We start from the raw sequence: 12,891 nt of genomic DNA, 5'->3' as shown, positions 1-12,891 counted from the left end.
ACTCCTCGTATTGTAAAAAAAATAACTCGTGTGAAAAAATACATACTTTTCAAAGTATCACAATAAGAATTTAATTACATTCGCATTGGCTTTAAAAAAATAGACGTAAAAATATGTCTAAATACCCGCGCTGCTTATGGTACGACACAGGAAGTAACGTCAAGCCTAGATCTCAATCTAGTTAACTACAGCCATTATTTATGAGCGTAGACCATCCATGTACTGTTAGATCAGCGGGATTTCTGCGTTCCAACACAACGAAGAAACTCGTCATTGACGGTTCCTCCAGCCAAAATGGCGCTATGTTTACGTCTCAGTTTAATCCTTTATTGTACTTAACACTCATGGCGAGATGCGGTGATTTTGTCGCTTGGGAAATAACCCGATGACCACTTCAGGTATAATTTAAGCGATCCACGAACCAAGCCGAAATAAGATTGAAAGGTTTGTATCTTATTTGATTGTTTTATGTTGAAACAGAGCTAGCGGACAGGCCTGATTGTAGCTAGCATGGAAAGTGCAGGATGAAAGTAAGTTTTGTGCTGAGTGTTTATGTTAAAACAAGAACTAAACGTAAAGATGCACAAACTGTTGAAAGCGAAAAATCAACTTTTACTGTCTGACTGTTTTCTTGCTACCTTCCCGTTTAAATGCTGTGCAAATAACGGAGATCTGTTGTTATAAACGTCCCCCAGCAGCATAAAGGATGCAAGCTGAAGCTACTGACTCTGCCCTCAGAGAGGGCATCGAGTCTTTGGACGTGAAGGACTCCGAGAAACCGGCTGCAGACAAAGAGGATGAGAGCACAGCTGAGCAACATGACACAGAGATGACAGCTGCCACTGAGGAGGAAGACTCTGCTGCTAAGGATGAAGCAGGTAACTCATTTAGAAGCAAAATATTCAGCTTCTACACGCGATAGACTAACAAAACATAAGATCAAGATCTTAAAAGTGTGGTGTGCATTTGACTTTAGACTCTACTGCCCTATAACAGGATTTACGGATTTATAACTATTATTTTAATAGAACCAACAATTTACTGCAATTGCAGCTGACAGTCTTTTGACTCTACAAAGTCATACTTGTGCAGACTGAAATAGTTTTTATATTGTTTATTTATATATATAATTTTATTATTTCACAAAATGGCTCAAGTTTAATTAGCCTGGATGGAGACAACTGCAAATTGCAATTTTCATGTGTTCCCATATATATATGTGTGTAAAAAAAAAAAAATTCCCCTCTCACCCTCCGTGGGTGGTCTCTTTCATCCTCTGAGCTCGGGTCCTCTACCAGAGGCCTGGGAGCTTGAGGGTTCTGCGCAGTATCTTGGCTGTGCCTAGAACTGCACATTTCTGGACTGAGATGTCTGATGTTGTTCCTGGGATCTGTTTGAGCCACTGCTCCAATTTGGGGGTGACTGCCCCGAGGGCCCCGATGACCACAGGCACCACTGTGGTCTTCACCTTCCAGGCCTTTTCCAGTTCCTCTCTGAGGCCCTGGTATTTCTCCAGTTTCTCATGCTCCTTCTTCCTGATGTTGTGGTCACTTGGTATTGCTACATCCACCACAACGGCTTTCCTCTGTTCTTTGTCCACCACCACAATGTCCGGTTGGTTCGCCATTACCATCTTGTCTGTCTGGATCTGGAAGTCCCACAATATATATATATATATATATATATATATATATATATATATGTTTAGATCTGGAGTTTGAAACAATGTTTTGTTTAAGACTAGTAGTTCTCAGTCCTGCTCCTCAGGATCCCACTGCTCTGCATATTTTAGGTAATTTCCTGCAGCTACATGCCCCATTTTAAATTAACAGGCATCTGCAGAACTTGTTGGCATGTTAAGGAGATCATTTGACACAATTTCCAAGCACCAGAGACAATAATCCACACTAATATGTCCTAGATGACATCACCAGTTGTTGGCAATCACTGCTAATCCACCTCATCTGCTTTCGCTGCTTCTCTTTAAATCTCTGCCTGGTTGTGTGGTTCGAAACTCGAGCAGAGAGAGTCGTTGCAGTAGGAGATATGATTCTTGTTTGTTATAATCATGCATCCATAAAACCTACTTTTCTACAGGACATATTTTCCTGGGGGGTTTTATTAGTGAAATCTCTTGAAAACACTGTATTACTATTCAAAATTTTATAAATGTGTGTTGGTCTGTCACATAAAGCCCCAAAAGAAATACAAAGTCATTTTAAACATGGGTTGAAGGATTATGAGCCTTTGCCAAAGTATAGATAGCATTTTAATAACAATTGAAGTCAACATAGATACTTGATTGTGATATAAAGTGGCACCGGATGCCTGGAAAATACACGATACTGCCCCTTTAAGACAACAGGAGAAATAAGGATTTATATAAAAAGTAATATATTGTATTTGTTCCATCTTTAACTTTCTCAGATGAGAACACAGATGCAGCGGAAGAGGAGATACAGAAAGCTGAAAGTCAAGCGGACACCATCGGGGACGCTGAGGATGGGAAGCAGGCTGCGGTGGCGGGCGACGACGACTGGGAGCTTCCGTACAGCGACGAGGAAATGGAGGACCCCAAAAACTGGATGCCTGCTCCGACTGAGATTAAAAGACTCTATGAGGTCCTAGCTAAAGGGGAGATGCTGGAGCTGAACTTTGTGCCCCTCCCCAGACGGCCTCCAACACCGGAACGCACCCCAACGCCTGAGAGGAACGACGAAGAAGAAGCAGAAAGAGAAAGGGAGAGGCTGGAGAGAGAGCGGAAGTTAGTACCACCTCTGCTTCCTGTTATATCAGACGGGTTACTTCTTGTGGGGATGGAATCAATCAATTGTCAAGTAATGGTTTGTTAAATCAAAATTTAACAAATTTAGATTTATTTGTTATTAGCAAATTTATTTGCAAATTTAGATCAATTTGCTAATAACCACTTAGATCAGTGTTTCTCAACCCTGGTCCTCACCGCCCCCCTGTCCTGCATGTTTGAGGCATTTCTCTTCTGCCACACACCTGAATGGTATCTCTGGGTGATTAACAGTTGAATCAGCTGTTCTGGAATAGAGGCACATCTAAAACATGCAGAGCAGGGGGACGGTGAGGACCAGGGTTGAGAAACACTTAGATCATCTTTCAGTGTTGTAGTTTGGCTGCCATCCAGCAGAGGGCGCCACTGGTCATCGTTAAGCAAACGGATCCAAAGATGGCGACCGTAGACAAACAGAAAATAAAAACGGACCAAAAAAAATAAGAGTCCGGTGTGGGATGCAAAATGCACTTTATGCGGTTCTGTTTTGAAATATAAACTCTTGAAGTTCCTTAAGTTAACAGAAAAATTGTAACAGACACCAATAAGTACAGTTGGTTTTGACCGCTGTTGCGAGTTGAAGCACTTAGTGAAGTTTTAACATTTCTTCAATCACAGAAAGTACTCCTGTATAAATATCTCTGTTCACAGGGAATTAAGTGTTCCTCATATTTTCATTTTTCTATTCTGCAACCTAAAAGTTCCTGTTTTATCATATTGTATAAATGTCAAAATTTAATAATGTGAGAAAACCACAACTTTGTTTATTCAATCAGTGTTTAATACATCTGGCACAAAATAATACAAAATTTAGTTATGGTGTTTTTAAATTCAGCATTAGTTAAAAATGTTGCCTTTAATGTTATGGTCAGCAAGAGAACACTCCAGTTTTTAAGAATATGGATGCTTATCAATTAAATGTTTTTCATTTTTTAGGCCTCCAACTCCAACTGAGTTTGACTTTGATGAGGAACAAATGCAAAGCACACCGAAAAACTCCTTCCTCAGCAGACGCAGAACACCAGGTGAAATAAAAAAAAATCCACAGTAAAGACGAGAAAAACAGTCATTTGAGAAAATAACCAGTTTTACCCTTTTTTCTCCTGCAGGATCTTCCGGCCGCTCCTCCGTAAAGCGAGAAGCTCGCCTAGACAAAGTGTTGTCGGACATGAAGCGTCACCGGAAAATCGAGGAGCACATTTTGCGCACGGGGCGAGACCTGTTCAAGAGCGAGAAGAAGCTGGAGGAGGCGCTCTCCCCGAACAGCCAGAAGGAGCGAGAGAAGGAGAGGGAACGGGACAGCAACCCCAACACCATCTTCTCCCCGAGACAGAGGAGATACTAGCCAATTCACTGAGGAAGACTTGACCGAGAGCTTCTCCAGGCTCTCAGGAAACTGAATAATTTCTAATGTACAAAGTTTTGTAAGGGTTTTTTGTGTGTTTTGTATGACGATAATAAACATTTTAAACTGCTTATTGACTTATTGTAACCAGAATGAAGATTTCAGGTGAATGTTATTTGTATTTTCCAGATGATTAAGACAATCTGGACAGCCTGACTTGTAAAACCTGAGGGCCAACATAAATGGTCTTCTTTTAGCCGCCATCCAGCAGAGGGCGCTATTAGTCATCAGCCGGAGCCGTTGATGTAGAAGTAAAAATGGCGGCGATATCCTGAAACGGGAGTTACATTCCCGAGTTCGGTGTGGGATGAAAAGTGTATTTTATGCGGTTCTGTTTTGAAACAAACACTCGGGAAAACTCCATAAGTTATTACATTAATAGTTTTCATTCAGCATCAAATTCTCATTCAGAAATTACTGATGTTACGAAAGATCAGAAAAATTACGAAAATAGTTGTAGTCCTAAATTACACACATTTGAAACCTTGTTTTAAAAAGTTTAATTAGCAAATTTTTTATGCATTTCTGACATTGCATAAACAAGCTTGTGAGTTTAAGCTTGCTTATACAGTGTGCCAATATTTTTATCAGTTTAATCACTTGTCAGAATAATTGATTACTAAAATAATCGCTAGTTCCAGCCGTAAATTACATACGTTTGAAACCTTATCTAAAAAAGTAATTTCAATCCAGACTGATTAAAAAAGGGTAATTTAATTGTTTGCATATTAATGTATTTCTAATATTGTATTAAGAGATTAAATGAAAAATTTGCAGAATGTCTTTTTTTTTTTTTTACAAATTAGTCATCTAACTATCATTAGTTGCAGCTTAGGGGAGATTTACAGGATGCCAAAAGTGCCAAAACAAAAGAAGAAGAAACGACTCAACACAAGCTCAGGACAGAAAGAAGTATATTTTAGCTAAGTTCGAGTAACAATACAGCCTTCACATAAGGCTCAGAAGCATAGAGTATATGTATGCATTAATATGCATTCAAATCCACAAACCAAATAAATAAATAAATAAATAATTACTTACAAATAAATAACAAGCATTTGTGGAATATACAGTACAGTAGCTGAAATGTTCCAATATTGTCAAGAAGCAGTACCTTTATGGATCCACGGAACGGGGGGGAATGGATACTCAGTGTTCGACATGCCAACAGGTGTCCCAGCGATTCGGCACACCCCATCGCTACACGCTTTGATTTGTGTGTTTTTTTTAAATGTTTTTCTTTTTTTTCTTAAAACCAATTCCCAGGACGCTGTAGCTGCATTACAGCAACATAAAGTGATAAAAAGAAGCCAGTTTGTTCATAGGTGGTTCATGGAACCAGAGGCTCAATGATCGGGGGCGTTCCACAAAGTCTGAAAAGATAAAAAAAAAAAAGAAAAACAACCCCGAAAAAAACAGAAGAAAATAAGGACAGATGTGCTGCGTGTCAGTCCCTGCGAGGTAACTCTCCATTCTTGTTTCCCTTCACGCATAAAGTCTCCTGACTAAGATTTAAAAATACTGAAATCTCGTGAATCCCTTTGTGAAATAGTCCTGCCAAGCAAACGGATAATTTAAGATCAACAGCAGCACCAAACTTATAAAGACAAAAACAAAAAGAAGAAGAAGAAGAAGAAGCAGGAAGTGTGTGTATCTGTTTGTGGCAAAGTGGGATTTAAATGTGACACCAGTGAATGGAACGACATTAAAACTACACGGAAACAAGAAGCACAGCTAAAACCTTTCTGGGACGTTTGCACACACTAAGCTGTAAAACCAACTGCTTGATGCTTACTGTTCAATAAATCTGTGTAATAATAATAATAATAATAATAATAATCAGGTGCTAAAATATGTGAGAACATATTAGGCCTGTTATAGTTAAACAGGGAATTAGGAATATTACTCAGATTTTGGGATAAAACAGGTAAAAAACATAATTTTTTCTGATGAAAGTGATAAATTGATGCTGAGCATCTAACAGAGCCGGACAAAAACTGAACGGGGCCCAAAGCTGAACTCTGGGGGCCCCGTTCCAGCTGAGCTCGTCACCCACCTGGCAGCACTAATTTAACATCCTGAGTTTCAACAACTGAATTAATGTTTTCATACATGGCGCTAATATTTATCCTTTATCGCTTTTCGACATTTAAGGAAGTAATGACAGTAAATTGGTAGTGGTGACATTTCTAACTATTTTAAAGTAGTCATTAAGAACATATTCATTCTTGGTCAACAAAACTGCAAATCTGAAGTTTTGATATCTATATTGAAGCACTCTTTGGGGCACCCTGGTGGTTTGGAGGCACACTACACCACAGCTTCAAACCATTTAGATCAGGATGCATTGAATGTATATTAGAGGATGCATTATGTTTTAACATTATGACCATTGTAAATAGAAAAAAGGAGTATATTGCTGACAAAAAAAAAACCCAGAAATTTTTAGATGAATTAGTCAGAATTGTTCAAATTTTGAAAATTATTTGAGTTTCAAAAGTTAAAACATTTTCGAATTTTGAAACTCAAAATTCCAAGTTTTTCCTCAGAAATTTTTCAACTTTTGGAGATTTTTTGTTTGTTCTAGCAAATTATTAACTTTATTAACTAGATAAGTTATTATTAACTAGAGAAATTAAATTTCTTTAATTTCTCTAGAAAATTTCTGAGATTAATCTCAAAATTTCTGAATTTTCTGGCAGAAATGAACCTTTTTTTTTTTTTCCCATCTACAACAGTCGTAACAGATCGTCGTAAAAATATGTGGGTCACTGGGCAACGAGGACTAAAAATGGACGCCGCTGCTATAATGAAAAAGGTTTATTCCCTTTTCTTTGCAAATAAATTTCATGGCTGTAAAACTTCCTACAATTTTTATCCAAACTTCCCATATTTTGTAAGGATGCAGAAAAAACTTCTTTTTAACTGTAAGCTTTCATATTTTAAGGTTAGGATGTTTTAGATTGTTTTTGTTTTTTGTTTTTTTAGCTAAAATTAATTTAATTATCAAAGTGCTTTTAAGAACACTTTAAATTCCAGAGATAAATATTTTTCCTCAGGATTATTTTTTTCCCCAAGAAAAAGAAAATTATTTTAAATAGAAGCAAAATCTTTGGACATTTTAAATTGGTTACGTTTCCAGTTCAATGGTTTTCTTTGAAATGTCTTTAAATCATAATCTTTCTTCAGAGTTTTCAAAGTGAAGACTTTATCAAGTCATTCCTAATTTTTCTTTTTTCGAAGGATGTATTTTGGGAATAACAGTAAATTTGTAAATTTAGGAATTACACTAAAAGTTACCGTTTTCTTGTTAAGTGACATATTAAAGATGAATATTTCCCAGCTGTTACGACTTCCTTGATGTATTAGTTTTAATCTTTATCTGAGCAGAGTTCCCATCCCATTTTTTCCTCACTACAGCAGCGCTAAAATGCAGCCAAATAAAAATAAATAAATAAATTAAATTAAATCAAATCCTTTCCTTCTTCACATAATACTGACATGGAAAAGACCATTTTACATCTGCTATGTACAACCGTCACATTTTGCTGTCTGACGAAAGCCTGTTTTCTGTCTCAAAGACTAAACTAAAATCGCAAATGAACCTGGAAGAGTGTGGGGGGGTAAGGCAGCAGAATACAGTATAATGACGTATCTCCCTTTAAAGATGAGTCAGTCTGCAGGTTGGTTACATTTGTTAGAGTGACAGTGACTACATAGAGGATACAGATAAACACTAACAAGTCAAAATACTGCTTAGCTGGGTTTTTTTTTTCCTTTTTTGTTATTTTTTGAAGGTCTTCTTCGTTACTAAACTGAATCAGGCCTTTCATCTACAGCAAACATACTAACATACAATATAATACATTCCTATTTTCCTGCTCTTCCTATAATGCGAGGCAGCGAGGACTGTATTTGATCTACATGAGGGGAAATGGCCACCTACACTTGCTAAATATCCAGGCAGGTTCCTCCCGGGTCAGTGCATGTTCCTATCCGTCACAGTGCCTGATGACATCTTAAATACTAAGGTGCCCTAAAGCTCCATTTGGTTCCTACAAACTACCAAGCTGAAGTACTTGAAGGTCAGCCACCGCTTCGTTTTAGCCGTTTGCTGGCTCTGAAACACTTCAGCGTGATTTTAGAAGTTTTACTTTTTGCTCTCTTTTCTGTTTACATACTCATTGGTACATTCGCCTTCCTCCCCCCCACGCCGCTGCTCCTCCTCCTCCTCCTCCTGCCTCCTCCTCTCAGTGGGTGGTCAGCTCTGGCTCTGTGGAGCGCGCGCTGTAGCCGTTAGCGGGCTGCGGCAGCGCGTTGCTGTCTGCAGGGTGCTCCTTGGCGTCGGCGGAGGGCGCGCGCGGCCGCTGGGAGCGCGACGCGCCGGTGAATAATCGCAGAGCGCCCCGGCAGATGAGGGAGAACCAGTAGAGCTGGGGCGCCATGAGCAGGGCGGCGCCGACGTTACAGTGCCAGGGTACCGTCAGGGGAACCATGTGGAAGGGGATCGATGCGTACCTGAACCCAACGAGAGACAGAAGCAGAACGTTAGCATTCTGTTTTATTTTAAGATGCCAAAGGCGGTCAGAAGAGCCTGAGATGAACTCATCAAGGGCATGAACGGTCAGAAAGAGTTTTGGCTTTTAATGTTTAGTCTTTATTATTCATTCATCAATTAGTGCACACAAAACAAACACTACAGACTAAAACACACACTGATTGACAAAAAACACAAATTCAACCCTGATTATAGTTTGACGCTGCTGTGTATTGTGCCTCCAAGCCACCAGAGGGCGCTGAAGAGTTCTGATAGAGGTAAAAACTTTAGGTTTGCCGTGTTGTTGACCATGAACAAAAATACTCTAAAGGTTTATAAAGAGAACAAATAAGAAACTAAAAATTAAAAATAAAAACAAATAAGTACGCATTAAAATGGATACATTTAAGACAAAAATCAAATAGAAAAAAACAAGTGATGACAGAACAAAAATGGAACCGTTTGGATTAGGACACATTTTTATTAATTTTTTTAATTTTGGCAGTTATTTTCTGATTTGCATCATTATTATTATTCTTTTCTCTAATATTCCTTGTTTTGATTAACCTAACATATAATATTTTCCCTCAAAATTCTGACTTTAATCTTATGAGACCAAAAGTCATAATTCTGAGGGGGGGAAAAAACATCACAATTCGGAGATTAAATTGTGATATTTTTTATTCTTAAGTCAGAATCAGAGAAAAAATGTCAAACTCTGAGATGAAAAGTCAGAATTTTTATTGTTTTCAGTGGCCTTAATCCTCTCCCGTGGTTGTATGACCTTGAAAAACGCCGGTCTAAATAAATGATTAGAATCTCCAGATCGGTGACCTTCATGCCCATGATGAGCCCGGTAAACTTCTGACTGCGATTTCAGAGCAGGCAGCTGTGCAGGTTGGTGACCGCCAGCTCAGACGACAGAACGGAGAAGGAAAAAGAGAGACATACCTTCCATAGACGTAGTAGAGGTAAGGGAAGAGTAGGACTCGAAAGATGAAAAAAGTGACCAGCATAAGAGCCCCATTCACTTTGTGCAGCAGAGTGTGTTGCTGTTTGTACTGAGAGTGGGAAAAAAACAGAGGGAGAAAGGAAATGCAAGAGGTACAAGCCGACAAGGTTAATAATCTGAATGTTATATCCATCATTCTAACACTGTTAGGTTTTACTCTATTTGCTCAGAGTGATTATGGGATGGCAGGAGAGCACAAGGACATATATTTCTGGTCAGAAGCTGATTGGTTTCTACAGGAGGAAGGTGGATCGTTTTAGTTTGTATAACTTTCTCACTTTAGCTGAATTTAGGTGTTTTCAAACCAAAAATCTCTGTTTTGTTGTTTAGTGATAAAAATAATCACCAGATGTAACATGGAGCTTTTAATACCAAATCTTTTTCTGCAATTTGATTTTGCACTGCCAGGGGGCGCTGTGGTTCTGCTGCTGCAGGTTTTACTAACATTGACCTAAACTACTGTGTAATCTGCTTTTGTTAGCAGATTAAAGAAAAATTATTTGTGTTTTTTACGGTTCCCATCAATTTTTTTGTGAAACTTGCAAACAGATTTTTCTGTTCTTCGTCTTTCTTGTCCATTTGTAAAATAAATATACAAAAAGTTGAAACAGAAAACAACATTTACAGCCCAAATGAGGAAGACATTAATAACATTAATCCTAATATTTCCTCTTAAAAAAATGATAACTGGGCTGTAATTTTTAGCACTTTAACTCTATGATTTTGTTTGATGTAAAGTTTTCTGTTTGTAGTTTTGCTTGATTTCTGTAAAACATTTCCAACCATATTATGATCTTAAATGTCCTTAAAAAGGCAGTTTGTAGCATAATGTATTGATAAAACGAAGCATTAATCAATTAAAATATGATTAAATAGCTATCTCTGCATTTGATGAGTACTTTTAAAAATGTAATTAACCTCCAAATCAACTTCTTTATCGCTAAAAACTATGTAAATAGGTTATTTAGGGTTCTGTATTTATGCTATGTGCGAATTTTGACACTTTTGTGTAAATTTGTTTAGCTTGACAATGTTTTGCCTAAAACAACCTCAGTATTTGAGTGAATTGGATGGCTTATTAAAGTATCGATTCTCAATCAGAAAATTAAAACAAAATAAAAGCAATTTTGTAAACTCAGAATGACGAAACGTGCAGCAGTGCAAAAACAAAAGAAAAAAAAGACACTCATTTATTGATTTTGCAAAACATTAAAAACAGCAACATGGTCCGAAAGCACCTAAACATAAGCTGAATGCCTGGGTCTAATACCTCCGCTGGGCTAACCTCCAAACAGACACTGAAACATTGCAAACACACAAACACAAACCTGAACAGATGCAGATGTGTTGCAATTCATACAATGTGTATCCAAGCACACTGTCAGCAATTAAAGAGTGACATTTAACAGTCTGTTTGTAAACATCTGACAGCATGAACGAGCTGCATGCTGGGGATGACCGGAAATATACGCTCTCCAATTAATTAAAAAAGAGAAGTAAAAGTGTAAATTAAGACCTTTAGTCAGTGCCATGCACATGCAATGATGATCTGAATTTGTGTCAAAATCAAGACTCACCTGGATGAGTATTTTTCCTAAGCAGACGGACGGAGTGCTGAGATCAGCCATGAACATTATGCCCTGGAAATAGTCGCCCTTTCCTTGTCGCCAAAACTAAAAAAACAAAACATTCAATACTTCAATAACAAATTCAGTTACATTTAGAATATGTTGTTACTTGTTTTAGAGTAACCGGCTCCGCTGGTCATCCTGAAGCGGAGCCGGTGATACAGGATTAAAGATGGCGGCCAAACAAGGACGGGAAAGAGAAACGGTCCAAACAGAGTCCGGATCGAGACGCAAAACGCACTTAATGCGGTTCTGTTTTGAAATATAAACACTCGACAAGCTGAAATTTAACGCTTTATTCAGCCGAGTTACATGAGCAGCGTCAACTTCTCAGTAAGAGGTTCCTGGTGTGCAGTGGTGGGAAATAACGAAGTACAAGTACTTCGTTACTATACTTAAGTACAATTTTCATGTATCTGTACTTTACTTAAGTAGATTTAATGATGGGTACTTTCTACTTTTACTCCACTACATTTTACAGTAAGTATCTGTACTTTCTACTTCACTACATTTCTACAAAACCGTCGCGTTACTCGTTACATCCACGTCGCGTTGTGCTTTTTGTCCGTTAAAATGTGACGTTCAGGGTCTTAAGGTGGCGCCGTAAAATCCAAGCAATAACGTGACTTGGTGTCTGTTGTCACCCATGGCCTCCACCTTTACTCGCACGCGGAGCTCCAGACATGCGCAGTGGTTTCCTCTGAGCGGGAGAAGATGTCTGTCTGATCGTCAGTAATATAATAGCGTTGCATAAATCATAAGATATGGCGACATGTAAAATCAGCAGCGCTTCGCTTTCACAGATGGTGGGACTTGGTCCAACTTTTAGCGTCACTTGAAAGGAAAGCTTAAAAAAGGTAAGATCTGTGGATGTGATGCTAGCAAAGCTAGCTGTACAGAGACACACATGGTGCATCTGCGATGAAAAAAAGTTGTGCGATGAATTATTGTGTGGAGATGTTGACCAAGGTGTTGCAAATATGGGACAACGCTGTGACCAAAGTGCAATATTGTGATATGACATTCAGGAAGATCCGATTCTTCTGGACGGATCTTTACTGATTAAATTTATTTAAGCTCTAAGTATTTAATATCTAGGTGTTTTATGGGAATGTGGATCTTTCAGATGAATTTGTGAAGCAATTTTGATAGGTAAAACTTAATTTTTTGTCACGTAGCGCAGGGTGGTGGTCTTGACTACAACTCTGCTACGTGGCTCCTCGGTTGCATGTCCTCCCCCCCACACCTTCTTTCCATCCCCTTTCTGTTGGATTTCTTTAAAAATAAAAGCCACTAGTGGCAAAAAAAGTGAAGTTCATGCTAAGTTAGGACAGGTGACAAGATGTTTCCATCCCTGAAATTATGATGGATAGAATCACATATCTAAGTCTAAACTATGTTACAGAGTAAACACAATAAAAACATGCTTTATCTGTGGCATTGTTCATTAAAATGGCACATTTCTAATGTATTAAAATTAAATACGATCAATTCACTTAATGATAT

The 12,891-nt window shown here is 38.2% G+C and overlaps 2 protein-coding genes across 3 annotated transcripts in view; one reads left to right on the top strand and one right to left on the bottom strand.

Moving 5' to 3' along the window:
• Nucleotides 1-168: 168 nt before the first annotated feature.
• On the top strand, nucleotides 169-4,279 carry pagr1 (PAXIP1 associated glutamate-rich protein 1). 2 transcript variants are annotated; one of them, XM_007572768.1, is made up of 5 exons: nucleotides 169-444; nucleotides 699-878; nucleotides 2,428-2,764; nucleotides 3,740-3,828; nucleotides 3,913-4,279. In XM_007572768.1, the coding sequence occupies exons 2-5, from the start codon at nucleotides 707-709 to the stop codon at nucleotides 4,146-4,148; spliced, it is 834 nt and encodes a 277-aa protein (XP_007572830.1). In that variant the 5' UTR covers nucleotides 169-444; nucleotides 699-706; the 3' UTR covers nucleotides 4,149-4,279. The 2 variants fall into 2 exon arrangements, with proteins under 2 accessions (XP_007572830.1, XP_007572829.1); XM_007572767.2 differs by having other exon boundaries at nucleotides 172-444; nucleotides 696-878.
• An 826-nt stretch (nucleotides 4,280-5,105) lies between these two features.
• The window catches only part of tlcd3bb (TLC domain containing 3Bb), a 14,378-nt gene continuing 6,592 nt past the window's right edge, over nucleotides 5,106-12,891 (bottom strand). The window contains exons 5-7 of the mRNA XM_007572765.2: nucleotides 11,335-11,430; nucleotides 9,697-9,806; nucleotides 5,106-8,726 (exon numbers count right to left, since the gene is read on the bottom strand). Of these exons, the coding sequence (XP_007572827.1) occupies nucleotides 8,459-8,726; nucleotides 9,697-9,806; nucleotides 11,335-11,430 (474 nt within the window). The 3' untranslated portion in view covers nucleotides 5,106-8,458. The remainder of the gene's footprint in view (nucleotides 8,727-9,696; nucleotides 9,807-11,334; nucleotides 11,431-12,891) is intronic.

This window comes from Poecilia formosa, unplaced genomic scaffold, assembly GCF_000485575.1.
Source record: "Poecilia formosa unplaced genomic scaffold, Poecilia_formosa-5.1.2 Scaffold308, whole genome shotgun sequence".
Lineage (NCBI taxonomy): Eukaryota > Metazoa > Chordata > Actinopteri > Cyprinodontiformes > Poeciliidae > Poecilia > Poecilia formosa.
This window is presented reverse-complemented; position numbering and strand designations above follow the sequence as displayed.

Coding starts and splice junctions, on each gene's coding strand:
- pagr1 (XM_007572768.1), top strand. CDS start 707: ATGCAAGCTGAAGCTACTGACTCTGCCCTCAGAGAGGGCATCGAGTCT. Junction 879..2,427: donor TGCTGCTAAGGATGAAGCAG/GTAACTCATTTA, acceptor TAACTTTCTCAG/ATGAGAACACAGATGCAGCG. Junction 3,829..3,912: donor CAGCAGACGCAGAACACCAG/GTGAAATAAAAA, acceptor TTTCTCCTGCAG/GATCTTCCGGCCGCTCCTCC.